Genomic DNA, 27,985 nt, shown 5'->3' with positions numbered 1-27,985 from the left:
AAACAGTATAATGTAAGTTAGTGAATTTGAGTAATCTATAACTTTAATGTGTAGAATTGACTTGTCAATTCAAAGGTTGAAATTAAACCAGTCACGTATGTTTCTAGTGTCTGGAAGGAAGCCCATGGAGTATATGAGGACAATAATTCTCTAAATGAAGCATGCTGATGGATGGAGTTGAACTAAATTTGTGCATTTGAGTGCATTGTCTGAATTAGTAAAAACACAACAGCAGATGATGCTGAATCAGTTGAAATAAACCCCATTTAGTGATGGAGTGATACGCTAAGGTTCACACAGGAAGTGCAAGTTGCTGAGACCACAAACACTTTTATAAGTATGTTGTAGTCTGGTGCAATGGATGGTGAGGATAGAGATTCTTTCCATCTTTCCATCTGTCTCCTTCCATCACCAGTCCAAAGGTATGCAGGCTAGGTGGATTAACCATGGGAAATACAGGGTTACTGGGATAGAACATAGAACATAGAACATTACAGTGCAGTACAGACCCTTCGACCCTCGATATTGCACCGACCTGTCATACCAATCTGAAGCCCGTCTAACCTACACTGTTCCATGTACATCCATATGCTTGTCCAATGACGACTTAAATGTACTTAAATTTGGCGAATCTACTACCGTTGCGGGCAAAGCATTCCATACCCTTACTACTCTCTGAGTAAAGAAACTACCTCTGACAACTGTCCTATATCTATCACCCCTCAATTTAAAACTATGTCCCCTCATTCTCACTGTCACCATCCTTGGAAAACGGCTCTCCCTGTCCACTCTGTCTAACCTTCTGACTATCTTATATGTCTCTATTAAGTCACCTCTCAACCTTCTTCTCTCCAACGAAAACGGCCTCATGTCCCTCAGCCTTTCCTCGTAAGACCTTCCCTCCATACCAGGCAACATCCTAGTCAATCTTCTCTGCACCCTTTCCAAAGCTTCCACATCCTCCTTATAATGCAGTGACCAGAACTGTACACAATACTCCAAATGCGGCCGCACCAGAGTTTTGTACAGCTGCAACATGACCTCATGGTTCCGGAACTCGATCCCTCTATTAATAAAAGCTAAAACACTGTATGCCTTCTTAACAACCCTGGCAACTTGGATGGCAACTTTCAAGGATCTGTGTACCTGGACATCGAGATCTCTCTGCTCATCTACACTACCAAGAATCTTACCATTAGCCCAGTACTTTGCATTCTGGTTACTCCGACCAAAGTGAATCACCTCACACTTGTCTGTGTTAAATTCCATTTGCCATCTCTTGGCCCAGTTCTGCAGCTTATCTATGTCTCTCTGTAACCTATAACATCCTTCGTTACTATCCACAATTCCACCGACCTTAGTGTCATCTGCAAATTTACTAACCCAGCCTTCTACGCTCTCATCCAGGTCGTTTATAAAAATGACGAACAGCAGTGGACCCAACACCGACCCTTGCAGTACACCACTGGTAACTGGACTCCAGGATCAACATTTCCCATCAACCACCACCCTCTGTCTTCTTTCAGCAAGCCAATTACTGATCCAAACTGCTATATCCCCCACAATCCCATTCCTCCGCATTTTGTACAATAGCCTACTGTGGGGAACCTTATCGAAGGGGAGCCTTGCTGAAATCCATATACACCACATCCACCGGTTTACTCTTATCTACCTGTTTGGTCACCTTCTCAAAGAACTCAATAAGGTTTGTGAGGCACGACCTACCCTTCACAAAACCGTGCTGACTATTCCTCATCAAATTATTATTTTCTAGATGATTATAAGTCCTATCTCTTATAACCTTTTCCAACACTTTACCAACAACTGAAGTAAGGCTCACTGGTCTATAATTACCAGGGTTGTCTCTACTCCCCTTCTTGAACAGGGGAACCACATTTGCTATCCTCCAGTCTTCTGGCACTATTCCTGTAGACAATGACGATTTAAAGATCAATGCCAAAGGCTCAGCAATCTCCTCCCCGGCTTCCCAGAGGATCCTAGGATAAATCCCATCCGGCCCAGGGGACTTATCTATTTTCACACTCTGCAGGATTTCTAAAACCTCTTCCTTGTGAACCTCAATCCCACCTAGTCTAGTAGCCTGTATCTCAGTAATCTCCTCGATAACATTGTCGTTTTCTAGCGTGAATACTGTCAAAAAATATTCATTTAGTGCTTCCCCTATCTCCTCTGACTCCACACACAACTTGCCACTACTGTCCGTGATTGGCCTTAATCTTACTCTCGTCATTCTTTTATTCCTTAAGTACCTATAGAAAGCCTTAGGATTTACCCAGATCCTATCCGCCAACAACTTCCCATGTCTCCTCCTGGCTCTTCTGAGCTCTCTCTTTAGGTCTTTCCTGGCTACCTTGTAACCCTCAAGCGCCCTAACTGAGCCTTCACATCTCGTCCTAACATAAGCCTTCTTCTTCCTCTTGACCAGAGATTTCACTTCCTTCGTAAACCACAGCTCTCGTACTCTACAGCTTCCTCCCTGCCTGACAGGTGCATACTTATCTAGGACACACAGGAGCTTTTCCTTGAATAAGTTCCACATTTCTAATGTGCCCATCCCCTGCAGTTTCCTTCCCCATCCTACGCTTCCTGAATCTTGCCTAATCGCATCGTAATTGCCTTTCCCCTAGTTGTAACTCTTGCCCAGTGGTATATACCTATCCCTTTCTATCATTAAAGTAAACATAACAGAATTGTGATCGCTATCACCAAAGTGCTCACCTACTTCCAAGACTAACACCTGGCCGGGCTCATTACCCAGTACCAAATCTAATGTGGCTTTGCATGTTGTTGGCCTGTCTACATACTGTGTCAGGAAGCCCTCCTGCACACACTGGACAAAAACTGACCCATCTATAGTACTCATACTATAGTGTTCTCAGTCAATATTTGGAAAGTTGAAGTCCCCCATGACAACTACCCTATCTCTCTCGCTCCTATCGAGAATCATCTTTGCTATCCTTTCCTCTACATCTCTGGAACTATTCGGAGGCTTATAGAAAACTCCCAACAGGGTGACCTTTCCTTTCCTGTTTCTAACTTCAGCCCATACTACCTCAGTTGATGAGTCGCCAAACATCCTTTCTGCAACTGTAATACTGTCCTTGACCAACAATGCCACACCTCCCCCTCTTTTACCATCTTATCTGTTCTTACTGAAACATCTAATCCTGGAACCTACTCCTGTCCCTGCTCTAACCATGTCTCTGAAATGGTCCCAAGTACCAACCCACGTTGCAAGTTCATTCACCTTATTTCGGATGCTCCTGATGTTGAAGTAGACACACTTTAAACCAACTTCTTGCTTGCCGGTGCCATCTTGCGTCCCTGAAACTTGATTTTGGACCTCCCTACTCTCAACCTTTTCTATACTTGAACTACAATTTTGGTTCCCATCCCCCTGCTGGATTAGTTTAAACCCATCCAAATAGCCTTAGCGAATTCCCCCCCCCCCCAGGATATTGGTACTCCTCTGGTTCAGATGAAGACCATCCTGCTTGTAGAGGTCCCACCAACCCCAGAAAGAGCCGCAATTATCTAAGAATCCAAGACCTTCCCTCCTGCACCATCCCTGTGGCCATGTGTCCAACTTCTCTCTCTCCCTATTCCTTGCCTCACTAGCATGTGGCATGGGCAACAAACCAGAGACAACAACTCTGTTCGTCCTAGCTCTCAGCTTCCATCCTAGCTCCCTGAATTTCTGCCTTAAATCCCTATCTCTCTTCCTACCTATGTCGTTGGTGCCTATGTGGACCACGACTTGGGGCTGCTCTCCCTCCCCCTTAAGGATCCCAAAAACACGATCAGAGACATCACAAACCCTGGCACTTGGGAGGCAACACACCTACCGTGAGTCTCTCTTGTCCCCACAGAACCTCCTATCTATCCCCCTAGCTATGGAGTCCCCAGTGACTACTGCTCTGCTCCTCTTCCCCTTTCCATTATGAGCAGCAGGGACAGACTCTGTGCCAGAGCCCTGTACCCCACGGCTTTCCCCTTTTAAGTTGTCCCTGCCAACAGTATCCAAAACGGTATACTTATTGTTGAGGAGAATGGCCACAGGGGATCCCTGCACTGCCAGCCGGTTCCCTTTCCATCCCCTGACTGTAACCCATTTGCCTTTTTCTTGTACCTGAGGTGTGACTACCTCCCTATAACTCCTCTCAATAATCCCCTCTGCCTCCCGAAAGATCCGAAGTTCATCCAGCTCTAGCTCCAGTTCCCTAATGTGGTTTTTGAGGAGCTGGAATTGGGTGCACTTCCCGCAGATGTAGTCAGCAGGGACACTAGTGGAGACCCTTACCTCCCACATTCTGCAGGAGGAACATTCGGCTGCCCTAACCTCCATTCCCACTATTCTAAATTCCCAAAGAGACTGGTGAAAAATAAGGAATAAACAATAAACTCGTTACCGTACCAATCTGGTGCACAGAACCTTTTGTTTTTGGTCAAAGGAGGAGAATGGGTGGGAGACACTACCCGAGTAGTGTTTCGAGTAACTCAATCACACAAATATATGACTTCCCAGAAGTCCTTCACTCCTCCCTCGCACCTCTTGGCAAATAGAGTAGGGGTTGAGTCTGGGTGGGATGCCCTTTGAAATAGTGGTGTGAACTGCATGGGCCGAATAATCTGCTTACTCACTATAAGAATTCTAAATGCCATAGGGGTGTGTTGAAAGGAACTGTAGATTGATATTCAATCTGTTTGTAATCAGTAATTCTAATCTGAGAACACTGATTTAAAAATAGAGTTAGATTGAATCTGATGAGAAATGAACCACTGTTGATGACACATTTTATGAAGAATTGCTGAGCTCAATAATACAAGAGAGATGTGAGGAATTGGCTAGTTCAATGCTTTTAATGTTGAATTCACATCGGGAAGGAAGATTTGAACTAAACTAACAATTTTCACAACTATTGGATATCTCCTACAGTCAATTAAGTATTTATGTTAGAATCACTAGTAGAATAGAATTCATTAATGAATCAAAACCTGCAACCTATTCTAAGTGATTAATGATTTAACAACAATCTAGGTTTCTTCAACATATCGCATCAGTTGTATGACACAAGTTTGTGTCCTATAATCCTGCCACACTAGCTACCTGATGAAGCGCTCCAAAAGTCAGTGTTTCCAAATAAACCTGATGTTGTGTGCTTTTTAACTTTGTCCACTCCAGTTCAACATCAGCACCTCCACATCAAAATTAATATAATTTTTGGTTTCCAGCTCCTTCAGCCTGATGAAATAAAGTTATACTTAAATGTAAGATAAACACAGAGCCAGCCCAGCAGTCCATCTTAAACTAAATATTCAAAGTTACTGATTAGAAATAATTAATTTCCATTAACTCTCCTTGTTGTCAATGGGTCTGATGACCATTTGGAGGTTGCTACATTCCAGCAACCACTAGGCAATTGCTGGAAACTATAGTATGAAGCCAACAATGAGAAGTAATTTCATATGAAACTGTTAATGAGAGCAATGTCATCACCATTGTACTGCAGTCTGCAACGCTGTAGGAAAATACCCAACAAAAATTCAGACTTGGGTGAGTACATGTAGGTACCGCTACCTTAGAAAAAAGAAGTTGCATTTATGTTGTGCTTTTTTACATCCTCAGGACGTCCAATAGTGCTTTACATGCAATGAGCTATTTGTGAATTGCAGCTGCAGTTAGTTAACTTGAGCACAGTGGTGATGTGTATGCAGCAATGAGAGGCATTGCAACTTGATCTGCTTTCGTTGATTCCGTCATGATAAAGGTTATCTTGGGACATCTCTTTCTCCTTCTCCTTCTCCTTTTTTTTTCTTAAAAAAAGGGGAACAAATCCACTCAAAGCAAGCATGCAGGAACTTGAGTAAAAGTCTTATTTGAACATCAGTGAGCTGGATTTTGAAATACCAACAAAGGTCAGGGCTAGATAGTTGAATCTGGTGCTCATCCCTGATGCTACTGAAACATTCCACCATTCTCAAAATGATGGCAGTGTGAGGGAACAGAGAATCGGCTCAACACTAATGAGCAGCTCGTTAAATTCGTAGAGTGCTCGGGGCGATAATTTTCTAAACAAATTCCAGCAAACCTCAACAGTCTGGTGCATGTTAATCCACAGCATGTTAGTTTTGATGCAGAAACTTCTGAAGGTTTGTTTTCTGCACCGGGACATTTCTGTGCATGAGAGTCACTGAGCTGGGTCCTACATAAGATCACTGTGTTAGCTACAGGAGCTGTTTCCTTTCAGTGAACATGACAAACTCTCTGAAGAGCTGTCTGCCTTCCCTGGCAAGGCAGCAGCAGGCTCCATCATGGCTGCTACCTGCCTTTGCTTCAGGCACCAAGCAAGCAGGTCAGGTTCTCTGTACCATAAATAGGGCATGAAACCATGCCTTGCTTGACGAGGTCTTGCAACCTTCAAAACTGACACTGTTGCGGCTCTGGATGGGAAGTCACACTGGCAGCTGGTTCATAGCCCCACCTTAAAACTCCAGCCCAAATCTCCAACAATACTGCATTCCCTTAGCATAGCAGTGAAGTGCCTAGACCATGCACTGAAGTCATCAGTTTGAATCCATGACCTCAGAATGATTAAAGCATAGAAAATGGCTATTTGATCCAATATGTCCAATCCGACCCTCTTGAAGGGCAACTCAGCTCATCCTACTCCCTGATACTAGCCTGAAGCAGATTAATATTATCACTTACCCTGAAATTGAAAAGGAAATTGAACTTTCTGAGGTAGAAGCAAGAGCAAATTCATTGATTTAAACACACAGTTTTATTCCCTGGGAGAATTCCAGGTATGAGCTCCTTCTGATGTGTGAAAATCTGAGGGAACAAATCTTTAAACAGTCACGAAAGGAGCTCTCTTATTGTCTTGGGGTATGGTTATAAGTGAAGGATTATATCAGCTTGGTTAATGCATGGGAGCTTCAAGGAGGTGTAGTAACTCCAGCTTTCAGAAGACAATGTTCAAATGAGCAACATCTAACAAAAGACCATATAAACCTAGGAACAAGAGGTGGCCATTCAGCCCATCGAGCCTGTTTTGCCAGTCAGTGAGATACTGGCTGTTTTTTGGCCTAACTTCACATATCTGTCTTTGACTCTTATCCGTTAATACATTTGCTTAACAAAAATGTATCTCTCTGAAATTTAAAATTAACAACTGATCTAGCATTGACTGTCATTTATTGAAGAGACTTCCTAATCTTTACCACCCTTTTTGCACGGAAGTGCTTCCTAACATCTGCCCTGAACAGTCTGGTCCTAATGTTTAGAATTCCCAACCAGTGGAAATAGTTTATCTTTACCTACCCTGTGTTTTCTGTTAATATTTTGAAGACTTTGATCAGGTCACCCCTTAACCTTCTAAATTCTGGAGAAAACAGACCTAATTTTGTAATCTGGTCTCAAAGTTAACCCCGAAATCCAGGTCTCAAACTTGTAAATCTACATTGTACCTCCTCCAAGGCCAATATATCCTTCCCAAGGCAGGATGCCCAGATCTACTCACAGTACTCCAAGTGGGGTCTAACCAATATTGTATAAATGCAGTATAATGCCTGTATCCTTGTAGTCCAGCCTTCTAGGTATAAAGGCCAGCATTCTTTTGGCTTTCTTGATTATTTTCTGCCCCTGTTCATTGCATTTTAAAGATCTGTACATCTGAACTCCTAAGTCTGTTTGGGCATCCACTATACTTAATTACCACTAGATTTAGAAACATACAGCTGGCATAATGTAGGAATTTTGACTCCCTCCCACCATCCACTCCCCTTACCCTCTCAATGCGCTACTGGGGACCAAGCAACCAAACTGGAGCAAGGGTCTATCCCACTTGCTTCTGGTCAACTGTAGTTGGATAGCCATGGGCACCCGTATGGGCCCCAGCTATGCCTGTCTCTTTGTTGGCTGCATAGAACAGTCCATCTTCCATAGTTACAATGGCACCACTCATCAATGTGGATTGCACCAGTTTCCTCATTTCCCCTTCCTCCGCCTCACCCCAGCTCCAACCTTCCAGCTCAGCATCGTCACCGTGACCTGTCGTACCTGCCTATCTTCCTTTCCACCTATCCACTCCACCCTCCTCTCTGACCTATCACCTCCATCCCCACCCCCATTCACCTATTGTACTCTATGCTACTTTCTCCCCACCCCTACCCCCTCTCATTTATCTCTCCACTCTGCAGGCACCCTGCCTCTATTCCTGATGAAGGACTTTTGCCCGAAACGTTGATTTTCCTGCTCCTCGGATGCTGCCTGACCTGCTGTGCTTTTCCAGCACCACTCTAATCTAGACTCTGGTTTCCAGCATCTGCAGTCCTTGTTTTTACGATGCAATTTTAAATTGCAAGTAGCAAACCCTCTGGATATTGGTAGGGTCCTTCTTTTGAACTGTAGACTGCCCTGCTAAGATTTAGCTCCAGTGCCTCCTAATGACTGAACTGTTCCATTCCTCATATCTCTCATACACAACAAGCTACTGTCATAGAAGTTGATAGATTTTTCTTTTGCATTAGTTTTTTAAAAAATACTTTTAATGGGATGTGGGCACTGCTGGTTTGGTCAGCATTTAATACCAGTCTCTCATTGCCCCTTGAGATGGTGGTGAGCCACTTTCTTGAACCACGGCCCTCCTTTTGGTAGGTACACGCATAGTGCTGTTTGGAAAGGATTTCCAGGATTTAGATCCAGTGAAAGAACGATGATATAAGACCGTAAGGTGGAGGAGCAGTAGTGGGAGGCATGGTGGCTCAGTGGTTAGCACAGCTACCTCACAGTGCCAGGGACCTGGGTTCAATTGCAGCCTCGGATGCCTATCAGTCTGTGTGGAGTTTGCACATTCTCCCCATGTCTGTGTGAGTTTCCTCCAGGTGCGCTAGTTTCCTCCCACAGTCCAAAGATGTGCAGGTTAGGTGAAGTGACTATGCTAAATTGCCTATAGTTTTCAGGTTTGTGTACGTTAGGTGCATTAGTCATGGGAAATGTAGAGTAATAGTGTTGGGGAATGGGTCTGGGTGCGTTACTGTTTGGAGAGTCGGTATAGACTTGTTGGGTCAAAGGGCCTATTTCCACACATATTTTATATCTACTAAGTTATTCAGCCTATCGAATCTGCTCTATCATTTAGTGAGATCATTCTGAACTGATAATCCTCAACCCCACTTTCCTGCCTTTTCTCTATAATCCTTGATTCTCTTACTGAATAAGAAAAATGCTGTCTCAGCCTATTTAATGACTCAATCTTCATGAACCTCTGCAATAAAGAATTTTAGAAATTCACTGTCCTCTGAGAGAAGAAATTCTCTCTCAGCTCTGTCTTAAATATGTGACACCTTATTCTGAGGTTATGCCCTCTGGTACTGGATTGTCCTACAAGAGCAAACAAGCTTTCCGCATTTACCCTAGATGTTTCAATAAATCCACCTCCGAATCTTCTTAATTTCAATGAGTGCAGGTGCACCCTACTCAACCTCTCCTCACACGACAATCTCTCCATTGCTGGAATCAACCTAGTGAACCTTCTCTGGACTACCTCCAAGATTTTCTTAGATATGGTGATCAAAACTGCTCACAGTTCTCCAGGTATGGTCTGACTTGTTCACTTTTAGCAAGGCCTCCCCATTTTTATATTCAATCCCCTTTGAAATAAAAGGCAATGTACCATTTGCCTTTCATGTTACTCACTGAATGTGGATGCTAGGTTTATGTGATTCATGCAAGAGGACCCCTCAGAATCCCTTTGTGTTGCAACATTCTGCAATCTTTCCCAGTCAACACCAATGCTGTAATTTTTAGAATAAGCCTGAAATACAAACTGGCAACTTTTCAATGCAAATATAGACAGAGGTGGTGAAAGCATTTGGAGAGCTCATTTGTTACTCAAATCCAACCATAACAGTTATTTAAAGTGTGTTAGCTGTTTGCATATTGCATTTTGAATTATCATAACCTTACTATATTGGATTATTTGCTCATTCACTTACTTAATTTCCATATCAGCTGCAACTGAACTTTGTTTTCATCCTCAGTAATTATATTTTTTTGTTAAAAGCTATCAGGAAATGAATAACTTTCACAAGTCATTACATTGTTCAGAACATTGTGATGCAGGAAAGTTCAGTGGACCTTAAGTGCCTCATCCCAAGGTAGGGTTTTCCAGTAGCAATGTAATCAGTTGGAAATTTTGGGCGAGACCAGTTTTTTGTGTGTTCCATCTCCTTTTTCTTTTGTGCAGCTAAAGTATACAAGAGGAGAAACTAGGTGTTCATTCCATTTGTCCCTGTCCAACACAGACACCATCAGCCACCCAGTCTGACCAGTACTCTTCATTTGCCACCAAGTGTGGCTGCACAATGTAGAAATACTAATTTGCCAGGGCCATGTCCATTTAGAATGAGTGGCCCCAAGTGTTCCAAAGTGAAAGTGACTTCTGCCCTGCGAGCAGTATGGCACCAGGTTGCAGTGCAATTCCCACCATCCATGAAAGAAGGCGCACCAGCAACATGGGAAAAGTCACTTCCTCTGACACTGGGATTTCAAATGGAGGCAGGCATACAGCAGACTTGTGCTCAGAAACCCTACTCCACCACATTACCAGGAGGAGAACAGGTCTGGAGGAAACTTTGTTCGGATCTAAATAAAGTTGGCTCACGCAGAGTCACTTCGCTCAAATGGAAAAATATGGAAATGTGACCGCCCTGGAGAGAAAGAAGAAGGGAAAGGCCTAAGACTGGATGGGAAGATATGGTGAAGGGAGACTTAAACACAGCAGGATTGGAAGGTGAATGGGGGACCTTTGGGAGGAGATGGGAAAGGGTGATCAGCCTGTATGTGATGACCCCAAATAAAATGAGAAAACCTGAAAGAAGATTAATATTTGTGAAGAAACAAAATGATAATGTTAAGGAAATTATGTCAGCAATAACTAGTTTAGTCAACTGGACAACAAATTCTCCACTACAACTAAATACAAAATGATTAATTTCCTTTGCGACTACCTAAATCAACCAACAAAATAAACTTAATATGTCAACTATCCTTTATCAAAATTACTCAAAACAGTATATTTTCTTCTCACAGCACGTTCAAACTTGATCCCTAGCCCTCCTACCTACAACTCTGACTATGATTACCTTTCCTGGGAGGGCTACTCCAACGTAACTTATTTTACTCGATTACTTCCACCTGTACCAAAGGACTGCCCAACTCCAACTGGAACTAAAGGTAGGAACAGTAATCAAAGCTATTTCACTTACTTAATTTTCGTTCTGTTAAATAAATTTATTCACCCTGAATAAATGGCTTGTGTCATTGAATTGTACCAAATTAATTTGATCTGTCCTATGAAGATAAGGAGAGCCTCAACATTTCTTCTGAGAGATACAGGAAATGATAAAATAGGAAAGAGTCTGACAATCTCAACACACGCTCTTTCCACATCAGTGACAATTAGGTGTTGGAAAGTCTCATTTCACTGGGAGAAATTCTGGGCAGACATTCAACAATGTTCTGTGGAGGGTGTGGGTAAGCTAGAAGAACAGGCCTTTTTTTAATGTAGCATCTAGTAACAGACTGAAGAGCGACATTATGGGAGGCTTGGACAGTGATCTGCATTACATCTTCATAGTGTGGTGTGAGCTGAATTGTCATAATCAGTTTAGGAATTCCACAATACGGCTGTGACTTTTGAAGATGATGCATTTCTAACATGAAGCAGATAAAGCCTTTTGGATAGCTTGCTGTGAAAAACATTGCTGATTGCAACGTGACAGATTAACAAAAGGGCTTAAAATGCAGCCCAGAGTGAGAGTGCTTTAATCACACTAAAAATTATTATAATTTTCTCCAATAAATAATGTTTCACGCTTGCCTTGCTGTGGAGGTGATGCATTGGTTTTGCTTGTTTTACAGTTGCTAATGATGCTAGTACGTTTCATGTTTTTGGTTTGTGCTGTCATTGAAAAACTGATCGTTTTGATGTTCCTGTGCTATGTTCCGTAAAATCTTGTAGATGACTACAGGGAGATTCTATACTGGTGCATGTATAGAGAGTAATGGATAGTTTGTTATATCTATATGAATAACTAACTTTGCAACTTCATAGGTTACAAGGAATTACCTGATGTAAAATTCTTGGCGGAGGAGTTTCTCTTGAGGAGACAGTTCATTCCAGATCCTCAGGGTACAAACTTGATGTTTGCTTTCTTTGCTCAGCACTTTACTCACCAGTTCTTTCGGACGGATTTCAATAAAGGTCCAGGGTTTACAAAAGCCCTTGGCCATGGGGTGAGTAGAGGTATTGATAAAGTTTTTAATATGCTTAAGGTCCAGTTTACATTGTGAACATCCATTTCGAGAACTTTTACAGATTTTTACAGGTTTTCTTAATGCCTAGTGTCCACAAGGTTAAAAATAAAGTTTCTCCCATTCAAGACTGGAATGAAGAGAATTTCTTTTTCTCTCAGTGTCATAAGTCTATGGAATTCTCTGTTCCAGACAGCGTGAGGGCAGGGTCATATAAAGTTTTGAGGTCGAGTTCAATACATTCTTGACTAAAACTAACAAGGGAATCAAATGAGATAGAGGATGAGTAGGGAAAGGGAGCTCAGGCTTCATTCTGGCAACTCCCTGCCACCTTGATATCGTCAAATGACAGAACAGAGCGAGGAACTTGAGCGTCTCACCCCACTGTTAATGTGTATTTGTATTTTTATTGCTTTTTCCAATGTGCAGCATATTACAAGGAAACATGTTAAATTGAGCCAGTTAACATAAAACGTCCTGCTTGGGGCCAGGATTTCAGCAAAAGCAGCCAAGACTCCCTGCCTCGAAGGATGAATCCAGACCTCCTGCCCTGATTCCGGTCCCCACCATTTTCACAGCTGGAGAGCAGGGCCAAATTGTATTTTGGATAGTCGGATACAATTTTTGTTAGTGGGAAGTCCAAGGCACAATGTGTACTTTTTAGATCTATTCAGGAAAAGATCCATACCAGAGTTCTTTGGAAAGGTAAGGTATAATTCTGGATATGTGAGTGGAGCACCTTTAGTAGAGGTCAGATACCCTTTAGGAGAAGTCAAATGTCCCTTAGGAGAGGCCCAGTGCTTTTTGGGATTGTTAATAATATACATTAATGTGCATAAAATGTGAATGACTCATTGAAGCTGATATGAGCTTTCAATGGTACTGAGTAAAAAGCTATGAGGGAACCTTTAATAGAGGTGACAAGAGATCTACGTCAGAACATAAGGACCAGGAGAAGGAGTGGGGAATTCAGCCCCTCAATCCTGCTCCGTCATTTTATTCGATCATGGCTGACCTCAACTCCACTTTCCTGCCCACTCCTCATAAACCTTTAACCCATTACTAATTAAAAATCTGTCTATCTCCTCCTTATATGTATTTAGTGCCCTGATGTCCACTGCATTCAGGAGTATTGAATTCCACAGAATCACAACCTTATGAGAGAAATAATTCCTCCTCATCTCTATTTTAAATCTGCCATCCGTTGGACTAAAACTATGACCTCCCGTTCTAGATTGTCCCGTTCTAGATTGTCCCTGTCAGCAGTTGTTCAGGAACTACCAAGAACACTTCCAAGATTTCACAATTTACATATTTGGAAAAATTGACCAGAGGGTTGTAAAAGATCAGTGCCTACCATTTTAATCTGTCTGTTGGCATAAGCATGAGGGCAATCTCTATAAGATTTAACAGCCTTTCATTATTGTGGTGGGTGCCTTCAGTTCACAGGTCGATGAACAGCACAAAGTGCTGATAAAGTCTTTGAAGTGTACCTATGAAAACAAAGCTTGTTCTATTGAAGAATGTTCAATGTAATGAATTGATTTTTATTAATGACATTGTTTAAAATAGTGAATTCACAAAAAAATTAGGAACTTTATTTAATTTCAGCAAGGCTTCTCAGGTCTGCCCACGTTAGATACATAATGAGTTGTCATTGAGGGTGTAAGGGTAAAGGTTGTTATGTGAGATCATGGAATGATGTGAGTTGGCTCTGTGTTGGTATACATGGAGGCTAAAGAGTCAAGAATGGGATGGAGGGACATAAGATAGCATGGAAGATACAGGAGCCAAAGAAAATGGATACAGGGGCATAGATTAGCATGGGGGTGTGAGGAGCAATAGACTTTGGTTAGGAATGCATGTGGTGGTATGAGTTGGCATGGGACTATGCGGGAGGGTGAGAGAGATGAGGGCTGCAGGCCTGGTATTTGTTTTTTTCTATTTTAGTGACAGGGATAAAGTGCCAGAACATGGGCTTTCATACAGCTCACCTCCACAGCCAGCAGCCCCTGTGACTGCCTGTGAATGCTTTGTCGGGAATTCTGCAACAACTCACAATAGCACCTCTCATATGCACCATCCCCGCTTCAGCCCCTACTGGCCTGAAATGAAAATTGGAACTTACAGGGCAGTTTTTCAAGAATTGAGCTGGTAGAGTCAAAGATTTTCCTGGCACTGTGTTCCCAACACAAGAGCAAAAATTCAAGCAGTATGTCTTTACAAAAAACAGTTGATAATTCGAGAAAGATTCAAAATTGAGCACGAGACAAGACTTCTTCAATATGCACTTCAGACCAAATGACCAATTGCAATCTATCAATCACTTGAGTCCTCGAAAACACAACTGAGCAATCCAATACAGAAATGACTCATTAGCCTTGCTTCTTATCTCTTTAGTAAGAACCCCTTACTTATTTAATAGAGTACAACTTACTTGACACCTAAAACAAATCCTGACTAATTTGCAAACTGGAAAATCGCATCTGTGTGTCTCGAATAACTGAACCCCAGAAACCATCTTGATTTATAGCTGGAATTTTATTCTTTCTGAAATATGTCAGGCCCTGCTTTGATGCCATCAGATGAATGGGGACCTTCCAAATGTCACTTCTCACCTGATGGGAGCAGTGAGTGGAAATTTACTGGGGATATTTAGGCACTTACTGGCCTTCCACAGAATCATAACTTTATGTTCATTTGTTTTCTAATTCCTTTCCTCTTTATTTGGCCTGTTATCGAACTGATAAACCTAGGGGTTCAGGTACACGGTTCCTTGAAAGTGGCATAACGGGTAGACAGGATGGTGAAGAAAGTGTTTGAGACACTTCTCTTTATCATGTGTTGAGTACAGGAGTTGGGGTGTCATGTTATGACTGTACAAGACATTGGTATGGCCACATTTGGAGGACTGTGTATAATTTTGGTCAGTCTGCTATAGGAAAGATGTTATTAAACTGGAAAGAGTGCAAAAAAGATTTACAAGGATATTAACGAACCTGGAAGGTTTGAGTTCTAAGGAGATAGGCTGAGACTTTTTGCCCTGCTGCATAGGAGGTTGAGGGGTGACTTTATAGAGTTTTATAAAATCATGAGGGGCAGAGATAAGGTGAACAGCCAAGGTCTTTTCCCAGGGTAGGGGAGTCTAAAACTAGAGGACATAGGTTTAAGGTGATAGGGAAAGGTTTAAAAGGGACCTGAGGGGCAACGTTTTCACACAGAGATTGGTGCATATATGGAACAAGTTACCAGAGGAAGTAATAGAAGCGTGTACAATTACAACATTTAAAAGATATTTGGATAGGCATATGGATAGGAAAGATTCAGAGGGATGTAGGCCAAATGCAGGGAAAGGGGACTAATTCAGTTTAGGAAATCTGGTCAGCATGAACAAGTTGGGCTGAATGGTTTGCTTCCATGCTGTATGATCAATGACTTTAAGTAGATCATCCTCGTGGCCAATTGAGTATTTACAGGCAGAGCCCATTACAGGCTGATTCCTCTTTTACTTTTATTCAGAAGTGTTATCGCTCACAACTGAAAGAATTTCTCACCACCAAATCATAGTGACTTTTTTTGTTTTTAACTATTAACCACCACCACCAGTAATCACCCGTGCAGCCAATTAGAAGTTTACATGCAACTGATTCCTCTTTAAACATCACCAGGTTTTATGACAAACAATCCTAATACAGCCAAGGGTTGAATTGACACTTTGAAGTTTAGCAAGCAAGGCTTGAGAGAAAAATACAATTGTCCCCAGGGCTGTTCACTGTCATGCACTAAGGATATTTTACACAATAAAAATAGAATCTTTGGGGACGGCTTTGTCATGTAGAAGGCTTGTTGAGACAGTTTTTTGCAAACTAATCACATGCACCATTTCACCAAGTAACTGTGAAAGCACAAACAATAGTTAGCAGCATTTAAGATCAGCCCAGGCCAAAAATAAAACCTTGACCATTTCTTGCCTTTTGTGCAGTGTTCCACGTTTGTGTGAAACTGCTTTCTTTAACCATTCAGAGATTCAGTGAAACTGGAAAATTCTAGAGTATGTTTGTACCATGTAATGCAAGCATTCTGACATCATCCAGTTTGGTTTATTCATCATACATATTTAACATTCATTTCTGTTATTCTTAAAATACTCACTCGTCCCTTTTGGCACTGCACTTGGCAAATTAAAGAACACGCAGTTTGAAACATGCAAATGCATTCATTTAGGCATCTTCTATTATTCCATTGCTAAAGGACAACAATATGGTTAAAGTTACATTGTCTAATTGCTTTGTATTCACAAACTCTTTGGGAAACTAATTGTTCTCAGGTTCATTGAATGATATTTGTGTTCATTTGAGTTCAAAAAAACCCAGCAGGAAATATCTGGCTTTCTTTGTTTTTATATTTGCTTTATATGGGTACAACTGAAAGCATATACGTTATGAACCAGGCCAGACCCCTCAAAACATTCCATGAAGGTAGCTCAGACCCTAACTTTGCATTTGTTTTAAGCAAGGGTACAGTGAATATTCCAGGAGAGAATCAGCTGGTCAAACTACTTAGTTTTAAACAAAACAGAATTTATTCACAAGATTACTGAATGAAACACAAAGAACAGAAATGCCTGTATTGAATAACTTATCCTACCCAAAAGCCCAACAGACGATTTGATTGGGTCAATCACTCACAACTGAAAGAATTACCCACCACCAAATCATAGTGACATTTTGTTTTGTTTTTAACAACTTAATGATGCTGTTCCAAAATACTTCCAACAATTCTCATAAACAGCCTTGGCTCAAAGGGGAGAATGAAACACAAGTTTGTACAAGAGAGAAGTCAGAGAGAGAGTCCAGCAGCCTTTCTTCACACAGCCGCTGTTGCATTAAAAATCAAACCAAAGAATGGCTGAGCTGCTAGAAGTGGCAACACTCCTTTAGTTATACAAGTTTTTTTCCCAAAACTTGAAAGCCATCTGCATGAGCCAGTGTCTGTTGTCTGTAAACAAATGGGCCCTAAAATCCATCTAACCTCAGACTTGTCAGAACCTGTGTCATTTACAACATCTCTGAAAAACACCAAGGACAGTCTAACCTTGTTAAAGGAACATATTTGTCACATATCTCATTTGATTATCTTACTAACATTTAAAACCATACAAAGTACAATAGTTAATGTTGAATTCAAAACTTGGATATAACGTCCACAAGATGTATGATTTCCCAACACTATACTATTTTCCTTAATGAAGTTGATGAGAAATGATGATTTCAATTGGCTAGGAGTCATTGAAAACTTTAAGAGATAATCATGATTACAGAAATACCTCATTTATATTGCAGTGCCATTTCTTGTTGTTTATGGTGTGAGATGGATTGGGGCACAATGACAACAACAGAAGATCTGCAACCCCATCAAATCCATTGCAGCACAATTGTTTGTATGTGCAAACCACAGGGATAACATCTAATTCTGCCCTTGGCTTCTAGCTAATGGCAGCAGATAGTTCTAAGTTGGTATTTGTTCTAGTCCCTTTATTATAGACATGCTAAGGTGCATTCTAATGCTTTCTGAAATCAGCTAACTTAGCAGGAACTGGAGTTTTGATTTTACAAAAGAATATGTGAATTGGGAGCAAGAGTATATCATTCTGCCATTCAGTAAGATTATGGCTAATCTGATTGTATCCTCAGTTCCAACCCCTGATAACCAGTGACTCTGTTGTTAGTCAAATATCTATCTACCTTAGCCTTAAAATGATTCAATGACCCCAATTCCACCCCACTCTGGAGAAAAGAGTTCTTTAGACCTGCAACCCTCTGGGAGAAAAATATCCTTTTCATCTCAATCCTAAATGGGAAACTTGATTTTGAAACTGTGTTCTCTAGGATAGTCTGTCCTATAAGGGGAAAGTATTATTTCAGCATCCCAGACTGTTGAGTCTTCCCAGGATCTCTATATTTCAATAAGGTCACATCTTATTGTTCAAAAGCTTCATGAGAAAGAGTCCCGGGCTGTCCAACATTTCCTAATCAGATAATCGTCACCACACCCTCCCCACTCCATCGCAGCTATCAGTCAAGGGAATCTTCTCTCAAGTGCCTCTAACACATTAACGTCCTTTCATAAGTAAGCAAATCAAAACAGCACTAGCACTCCAGATGCGTCCACACCATTGTTTTGCACAACGGTAGCAAAACATCCTTACTGTCGCATTCCAGTCCCATTGTGATAAACAGCAATGTTCTGTTTCCCTTCCTAATCACTTGCTGTATGGTAATGTTTTGTGATTCATGTAGCAGGACACCCAGATCTCCTTATTCTACAAAAATATGCACCCTCTCTTGATTATTTAAATAACTGCTGCTTTTCTTATGCTTCCTGTTAAAGTCAACAAGTTCACAATTGTTCATATTATACCCCAGTTGTCAAATTTTTGCTCACTTCTATATCCTTTTCTGTGCCCTTCACAACCTTCTTTGCTGTCCATTTCTGTGTCATCAGCCAAGTTAGCAACTATATCTGGTGCTTTTATCCAAGTCACTAATATAAATTGCAAATAATTGAGGCACCAATATTGATCCCTGTGGTACACTTCTGTCAATACAAAAATGACCCATTTGTATCTACTCCCTGCGGTTAACTAGTCCTCTACCTATACTAGTATTCTACACCCTGAACTCTTACTTTATTAAGTAACTTTTTATATGGCACTTTATTAAATGACTTTTAGCATTTAAAGACAGTACCCCAGTTCCTCTTTATTTATGTTGTACTCTATACTGTACTGTAAACTTCTTTAAAGATTTGATTGCAAGCAAGACACCTCCTTTCTTTACTCAAGCTTTCCTTATCTTTGTTTTGAAAACTATTTCACAAAGAGGTTACAGCAAATGTATGGCTAGGTTAATTGTGTGGGCAAAGATGTGACAAATATAGTATAATATGGCAAAATTTGAGATTGTCCATTTTGGCAGGAAGGATGACAAAAAGCATTGTCTAAATGGTGAGAGATTGCAGGATTCTAAGGAGCAGAGGGATCTGAGAATTCTACTGCATAAATCACAAAAGGTTACTATGCAGTTACAGCAAGTGGATAAGAAAAATAATGCAATGGTACCAATTATTGTAAAGGGGATTGAATACAAATGTAGGGACATTATACAAGGCACTATCTTGATTGTTTCTGGAGGATTGTGCACAGTGCTAGTCAGCTTATTGAAGGAAGAAGTGTGAATGTGTTGGAAGCAGTTCAGAGAAGATTTACTCAATAACACCTGCAAACGGAGATTGTCATCGGAGGAAACATTGGACAAGGTAGGTCTATATCTGCTTGAGTTTCAAAGGCTGAGTTCACTTGATTGAAGCATATAAACTCCTCAAGGGTCTTGACAAGGGAATTTGGTGAAGATGTTTTGTCTTGCAGGAAAACCTAGAACTAGTGGCATTAGTACCAGATGTTTGGAGGGAGGTGAATGTTGTTCCTCTGTTCAAGAAATGGAATAGGGAAATCCCTTGGAAATACAGACCAGTCAGTCTTACGTCTGTGGTTAATGAAGCACTGGAAAGGATTCTAAGAGACATGATTTATGACTAAGTTTGATTAAAAATAGTCAGCATGGCTTTGTGAGGGGCAGGTCATGCCTCACAAGCCTTACTGAGTTCTTTGAGGATGTGATGATACAAGTTGACAAAGATTGAGCAGTGGATGTGGTATATATGGATTTCAGTAAGGCATTTGATATGGTTCCCACGGCAGGCTCATTCAAAAAGTTAGGAGGTACAGGATACAGGGAAATTTGGCTGTCTGGATACAGAATTGGCTGGCCGAAAGAAGACAGCAAGTGGTCGTGGATGGAAAGTATTCCACCTGGAGGTCAGTGGCCAGTGGTATCCCGCAGGTATCTATTCTTGGGCCTCTGCTTTTTGTAGTTTTTATAAATGACTTGGATGAAGAAGCGAAAGGGTGGGTTAGTAAGTTTGCCAATGACAAAAAGGTCAGTGGTGTTGTAGATAGTATCGAGGGCTGTTGCAGGCTACAACAAGACATTGACAGAATGCAGAGCTGGGCTAAGAAGTGGCGGATGGAGTTCAACTTGGATAAATGTGAAGTGATTCATTTTGGAAGGTCAAATTTGAATGCTGAATACAGGGTTAAAGACAGGAATCTTGGCAGTATGGAGGAACAGAGGGAGCTTGGGGTCCATGTACGCCGATCCTCAAAGGCGCCACCAAAGTTGATAGCGTTGTTAAGAAGGCTTTAGTGTTTTGACTGTCATTAACTGGAATTGAATTTAAGAACTGCGAGGTTTTGCTGCAGTCCTGGTTAGACCACACTTTGAGTATTGTGTCCAGTTCAGGTCGCGTCATTATAGGAAGGATGTAGATGCTTTAGAGAGAGTGCAGAGGAGATTTACCAGGATGCTGCCTAGATTGTCATTAGTACCAGACAAGTGTCACTGGCCACTGACCTCCAGGTGGAATACTTTCCATCCACGACACTTGCTGTCATCTTTCGGCCAGCCAATTCTGTATCCAGACAGCCAAATTACTCTATGTCCCATACCTCCTAACTTTCTGAATGAGCCTACCATGGGAACCTTATCAAATGCCTTACTGAAATCCATATACACCACATCGACTGCTCAAGCTTGGTCAACTTGTATCATCACATCCTCAAAGAACTGAGTAAGGCTTCTGAGGCATGACCTGCGCCCCCACCCCTACAAAGCCATGCTGACTATCTTTAATCAAACGTAGTCATAAATTCTATCTCTCAGAATCCTTTCCAGTGCCTCACTAACCACAGATGTAAGACTGACTGGTCTGTATTTCCCAGAGATTTCCCTATTCCATGTTTTGAACAGAGGAACAACATTTGCCTCCCTCCAAACATCTGGTACTAATGACACTTGTCTTAAGAAGAGAAGTTGAGTGTGCTAGGGCTTTTCACACTGGAGAGAAGAAAGAGAGGTGACTTGATAGAGGTGCACAAGGTAATGAGATGCATATTTAGAGTAAGCCAGAGACTTTTCCCCAGGGCAGAAATGGCTGTCACGAGGGCTCATCATTTTAAAGTGATTGTCAAAAGGTATAGGGGAGATGTCAGAGGTAAGTTCTGTGCGCAGAGTGGTGGGTGCGTGGAATGTGAAATACTATATGCCAGGGTGATCGTAGAGTCAGAGAGATTAGGGACATTTAAGCAACTGCTGGACACGTGGTCAGCAGTAAATTGAGGGGTGTGTAGGTTAGGTTGATCTTAGATTAAGATAAATAATCAGCACAACATCGTGGGCTGAAGGGCCTGTGCAATACTGTTCTATGTTCTATGTTCGTGGGCGGCACGGTGGCACAGTGGTTAGCACTGCTGCCTCACAGCACCTGAGACCCGGGTTCAATTCCCGACTCAGGTGACTGACTGTGTGGAGTTTGCACGTTCTCCCCGTGTCTGCGTGGGTTTCCTCCGGGTGCTCCGGTTTCCTCCCACAGTCCAAAGATGTGCGGGTCAGGTGAATTGGCCATGCTAAATTGCCCGTAGTGTTAGGTAAGGGATAAATGTAGGGGTATGGGTGGGTTTCGCTTCGGCGGGTCGGTGTGGACTTGTTGGGCCGAAGGGCCTGTTTCCACACTGTAAGTCTAATCTAATCTAATGTTGAGCTAAGAGTGCGCAGACCAGCACATCATGGTTTTCCTGGCAAAGTTATCCTCAGGAACCTAACTGTGGTATTAACATCGACTCCAATGGGAAACCATTGCTTCACTTAAACTCGTTTTACTTAAAGTCATGATTTTCAGGATGAAAGGCTATGACTTTAAGTAATGACACTCTGTATTCTGAACCCTGGTACTAGGCAGGCAATAGAGCTGTCTCGACTCAGTCATACAGGGAACTGTATTTATTTCCCTGACTAATCCCTTGATCGTGAAAGCTTCTGACCTTTTAGATTTTGTACTGCAATGGGCAGCTAATTCTCGCACTAGACTGGGGTTCCAGCGATTGTAATCTAACAATAATTTTGATCTCAAAGAACAAAGAAAATTACAGTCCTTCGGCCCTCCAAGCCTGTGCCAATCCAGATCCTGTATCTAAATCTGCCATCTATTTCCTAAGGGTCTGTATCCCTTTATTCCCTGCCCATTCATGTATCTGTCTAGATACATCTTGAATGATGCTATTGATCCTGCCCCTATCACCTCCGCTGGTAACACATTCCAGGCACCCACCACCCTCTGTGTGAAGAACTTGCCATGCATATCTCCCCTAAACTTCTCCCCTCTCACTTTCAACTCGTGACTCCTAGTAATTGAGTCCTCCTCTCTGGATAAAAGTTTCTTGCTATCCACCTTGTCTACACCTCTCATGATTTTGTAGGCTTCAATCAGGTCTCCCCCCCAACCTCCATCTTTCCAATGAAAATAATCCTAATCTATTCAACCTCTCCTCATAGCTAGCACCCTCCATACCAGGCAACATCCTGGTGAACCTCCTCTGCACCCTTTCCAAAGCACCCATGTCATTTTGGTAATGTGGCGACCAGAACTGTATGCAGTATTCCAAATGTGGCCGAACAAAATCCTATATAACTGTAACACGAGTCAAAAGATGGTAACAAAGTCCTACACAACTGTAACATGTCCAAGATGCTATTTTACGTTTAAGGAGACTGTTCGTTTCAGTATGCAAAATCATATCCTGTCAGAACAATGCTGAAAAAAGTTAAATGACATGAACAATTTCCCCTTCTTCATAATTATGTAATTAGACATTGTTTTGGTAGATAATCTTGGTAAACTGTAACTGTTAATTGCCGTTCAAAACAGTAATTTGTGGTAAGATTGTGCAGAATGTTTGGAAGCAAAATAAGTTTCAACATAAAAACATTAGCTCAGGAAACTTAGCTTGTTATGCATGTTTGAATGCTATTGGTTGAAAAACACTTGCCTAAAGTTGAACTGCTTTAATATTTCCCAGGTGGATTTGAGTCATATTTATGGAGACACGCTAGAACGTCAACACCAACTGAGGCTTTTCAAAGATGGAAAACTCAAATATCAGGTAATTGATAAAACTAATTTTAAAAAAAATCAAAATTCTGACCTTTGGAACTATTATTAAAGAATAAATGCATCCCACCCCATCCCTGTAACCCTACATTTCCCATGGCTAATCCAACTCATCTGCATATCTTTGGCTTTGGGAGAAAACTGAAGCACCCAGAGGAAAGCTGTGCAGACACAGGGAGAATGTGCAAACTCCCCTCAGACAGTAACCTGAAGATGGATTTGAATCCACAGCCCTGGCTCTGTGAGGCAACAGTGCTAACCATTGAACCACCATGCCACCCTATCTTGAAGCATTTTGGAGGAGATTATGGAAGTAGGGAGGACTGAGGCCATGAAAATAGTGGCAAACAAAGACACTAACTTTCTGACTGGCAGCCAGTGTAGGCCAGAAAGTAAAGGGTTGGTGGGTCAGCAGCATAATGCAAGTTAGGACATAGGTGCATGAAGATCTGATGCTTACAGAGAGCAAACCATTGCTGAAAAAGGCACATTTTGTTAAAGTGTTTTGTGTTGTACTCATAGTGGAAGAACCGCCTCCTGACCTTAAACAGCAGTGATCTCTGAACAGGTTAAAGAACCAGCAGTTACAACTGACAATTGACCTCCGTGTGGAGCCAAAGAACCTAGCTGACAGAAGTACTAAATTAGTACTTTACATCTGTTTTTGGCAAGGAAGAAGATGCTGCCAGGCCACAGTGAGAAAAGAGATAGGTGATTTACTAAAAATTAATAAAGAGGAGGTTTTAGAAAGACTAGATGAATGTAAAGTTACCAGGATCAGATGGAATGCATCTGAAGAAATTGCAGAGTTTTTACTGATAATCTTCACAGATCTTCTTAGATGAGGGATTGGTGCCATTGACTGAAGAATTGCTAATATTACGTTTTCATTCAAAAGTGAGATAAAGGTAAACGTAGCAACTACATGCTAGTCAGTTTAACCGAGATGGTGAGGAAGCATTGGGAAATCATAAGCAGTGATAATATTAACAGCCACATGGACAAGTGAAAATTAAATAAGGAAAGCCACCACAAATTTGCTGAAGGCAACAAAAACAGAAATTGCTGGAAAAGCTCAGCACATCTGGCAGCATCTGTAAAGAGAAAACAGAGTTAATGTTTCAGGTCCAGTGACTCTTCTTCAGAACTGATAGTAGCAAGGAAAATATTGGTTTTAATGCAGAAGATAGGGGGGAGTTAGGGAGTAAATGATAGTGGACATACAGCCCATAGAGAGAGAAGAACAGTTGGACAGACAAAGGGGCTGATAATGCTCAGCCAAGGAGAATGAATATATGCTAATAGGAACTGTTAGTGGCTAACAATGAGTTGTATATTTCTCTTCTTGTAAATCTCTTCTGAACCCTGTTCAGCTTGATAATATCCTTCCTATAAGAGGATGACCCAGAATTGGGTTAGGGTTAGGGTTAGGGTTAGGGTTGGGGTTAGGGTTAGGGTTAGGGTTAGGGTTAGGGTTAGGGTTAGATGATGCCTCACCAACATCCTGTACAACCTCAACATAGCATTCTGATGCCTACACTCAAAGGTCTGACCAATGAAGGCAAGTGCAATAAATGCCTTCTTAACCATCATCTCTATATGTGTTGCAAATTGTGTACCTGAACTCCAAGGTCTCTCTGTTCTGTAACACTACCAAAGCCCTGCTTTTAATTATATAAGTCCTGCCTTGCTTGTTTTACCAAAATGCAATATCTCACATTTATCCAAATTAAACTCCACCTGCCAGTCTTCAGCTCATGGACCCATTTGATCAAGATCTCTTTGTAGTTTAGATAACCTTCTTCTGATAATCTCATAGCCATCCACAAACTTACTAACCATGCCTTTTATATTCTCATCTAACTTATTTATATAAATGACAAACAAAAGTGGATGTGGCACCGATCCCTGTGATACACTGCTGGTCACAAGCCTCCAGTCAAGGTAGCAGACAGAGGATGGTGGTAAAGGATTGCTTTTCTCACTGGAGCCCTATGGCCAGCAGTGCGCCACAGGGATCAGTGCTGGGTCCGCTGCTTTTTGTCATTTATATAAATGATTTGCAGGTGAACATAAGAGGAATGGTTAGTACGTTTGCAGGTGACACGATAAGTGAAGGTATAGTGGACAGTGAATAAATTTATCTCAGAAAACAATGGGACCTTAATCAGATGGGCCAATGGGCCAAGGAGTGACAGACAGACTTTAATTTAGCTAAGCCTGGGCTGTTGGCATTTTGGGAAAGCAAATCAGGGCAGTACTTATGCAGTTAATGGTAGGGTCCTGGGGAGTGTTGCTGAATACAGAGGTCTAGGGGTGTAGATGCATAGTTCCTTGAAAGTGGAGTTTCAGCTCGATAGGGTGGTGAAGAAGGCATTTGGCACACTTGCCTCATTGGTCAGAGCTTTGAGTTTAGGAGTTGGGACATCGTGTTGCGGCTGTACCTGACATTGTGGCTGTACCTGACATTGGTGAGGCCACTGTGTACAATTCTCGCCCTCTTCTGTAGGAACAATGTTGTTAAACTTGAGACGGTGCAGAAATGATTTACAAGGATGTTGTCAAGACTGGAGGGTTTGAATTATAGGGAGAGGCTGAATAGGCTGGAGCTATTTTCCCTGGTTCGTTGGAGGCTGAGGCGTGACCTTATAGAGGTTTATAAAATCATGAGGGGCATGGATAGTGTGAATAACCAATGTCTTTTTCTGAACTCTGGTAGGGGAGTCCAAAACTAGAGGGCATAGGTTTAAGGTGAAAGGGAAAAGATTTCAAAAGAACCTGAAGGGTAACTGTTTCATCAGAGGGTAGTGCATGTACGGAATGAGCTGCCAGAGGAAGTGGTGGAGGCTGGTACAATTGCAGCATTTAAAAGACATCTGATTGGGTACATGAACGGGAAAGGATTAGAGAGATATAGGCCAAATGCTGGCAAGTGGGACTAGATTGGGTTGGGATGTCTGTTTGGCACGGATGAGTTGTCTCTGTGTTATATTACTCTGTAACTCTGTAAATCATTGAACTAAAGGCCATGTAAATTAAACTAAATTGATCCAGTAACTCTGTAGTGGATGCAGAAACAGAGAGACCTGTAGATGCATGCGTACAAGTAACTGAAGTTGGTAGGTAGGTTGGAAAAAATGTTTAAGAAGTGGAATTTTACAGTAGAAGTATGACTTTAATAGGAGGGAAATTCGGATGGGCTTTTTTAAAGCACTGTTCTGTCTCATCTGGAGTATTGTGTACAATTCTGAGCACTGCACTTTAGGAAGGAAGACATGAAGGCTTTAAAATGTTGAGTAGACAGTTTCCAGGGAAAAGGAGCTTCAGTTATGTGGCTGAATTGAAGAATTTGATGTTTTCTTAAATAATACTGCAAGGAGATTTGATAGAAGTGTTCAAAATGATAAGAGGTTTTGGCAGAGAGAAACAATTCACATTGGCAAGTGGGTTGAGAATCTAAAGACACTGATGAAAAGTAATTGACAAGAATAATCAAAGGCTATGAAATGGTGATCAAAAATATTAGAATCTCATGGAATACACCACCTGAGAATATGGTGGCTATGGATTCAGTTTCAGTTTGTAAAAAGGAAATCAGATAAGACCCTGAAGGGGAGAAATCAGAGGAAAGAGTGGGACTGACTAACACACTCTTACAGAGAGCCAACACAGATTTAATGAGTCAAATCGCCTCCTTCCATACTGTGACCATTGTATGATTCCACAGGCAGACTAAAATGATACCGTGGGGTTTAACTTGAGTCATGTTAGCAGGCTCTTACATAGTATTGAAGCTCCCAACTGTTTTCCATGTCAATTCTGTTCTCCGTCATTAAAATCAGCCTGAAACTCAGATATGACAAGCAACCAATATTAAGTCAAATCAATTCTTCTGGCACTATTTCATAGTCAACAGTTGGCCACGTTTCTTCTTGAAACTTACTGCAAAGCCGACAATAAAGAGATTCACATGGAATTGGGCAGAAGAGTTAATGTAGTGAACTACAGATAGCTAACCAGCTGAACCCATGACTGAGTTACACAATCTGTATTTAGTTTCCCAATTCTATGCCTCAAGAATGCTCCACCTCTCAGAGGAAGCAGCAGTGTTCAGCATGTGTCGCTTCTATAAACAATGCCTTTGCAATTGAGGTGGATTAACGAAATAGCAAGGATTGTCCTCCTAAGTAACAGTGGTAACCCTCTGTTGCTGTTTAATGCTAAAAAGTCTGCTTCCTTTCTCGACAATGATGTTAATCACTATTACTAGCAAACACACAGACATGCCGGGTTTTTTTTTAACAAAGGAGTACTTTCTCCTTTGTTTTCCTCTTGAATGAAGACACTGCCAGTGAGATTGTAGGTGTGTTTGACCTTGTACCAAGGGATTTCGGAGAATGCGATTTTATCAGCAGCAACAGGAAATTCAACACCTGCACCCCACGAGCTCATAGTGTGCAGAAAATAAACCAGTTTTCATCACAAGCTGAACAAAGTGCCCTCTGAGCTGTTGACTGTGGTGTGATTGTGGCCTTTATGGCATATGCTAATCAGCCCACTGAGGGGGCATTGTTGTGTCCCTGC

The 27,985-nt window shown here is 41.6% G+C and overlaps 1 protein-coding gene across 2 annotated transcripts in view; it reads left to right on the top strand.

Annotated features, from left to right (window-relative positions):
* Positions 1-27,985, top strand: part of LOC132825836 (prostaglandin G/H synthase 1-like) — a 105,794-nt gene that overhangs the window by 57,708 nt on the left and 20,101 nt on the right. For both annotated transcript variants that reach the window (XM_060841370.1, XM_060841369.1), the window contains 3 exons: positions 11,114-11,257; positions 12,138-12,319; positions 23,310-23,393. In XM_060841370.1, coding sequence (XP_060697353.1) covers positions 11,114-11,257; positions 12,138-12,319; positions 23,310-23,393 — 410 coding nt within the window. The remainder of the gene's footprint in view (positions 1-11,113; positions 11,258-12,137; positions 12,320-23,309; positions 23,394-27,985) is intronic.

The sequence above is a fragment of the Hemiscyllium ocellatum genome, chromosome 21 (genome assembly GCF_020745735.1).
Source record: "Hemiscyllium ocellatum isolate sHemOce1 chromosome 21, sHemOce1.pat.X.cur, whole genome shotgun sequence".
NCBI classification, from domain to species: domain Eukaryota; kingdom Metazoa; phylum Chordata; class Chondrichthyes; order Orectolobiformes; family Hemiscylliidae; genus Hemiscyllium; species Hemiscyllium ocellatum.
This window is presented reverse-complemented; position numbering and strand designations above follow the sequence as displayed.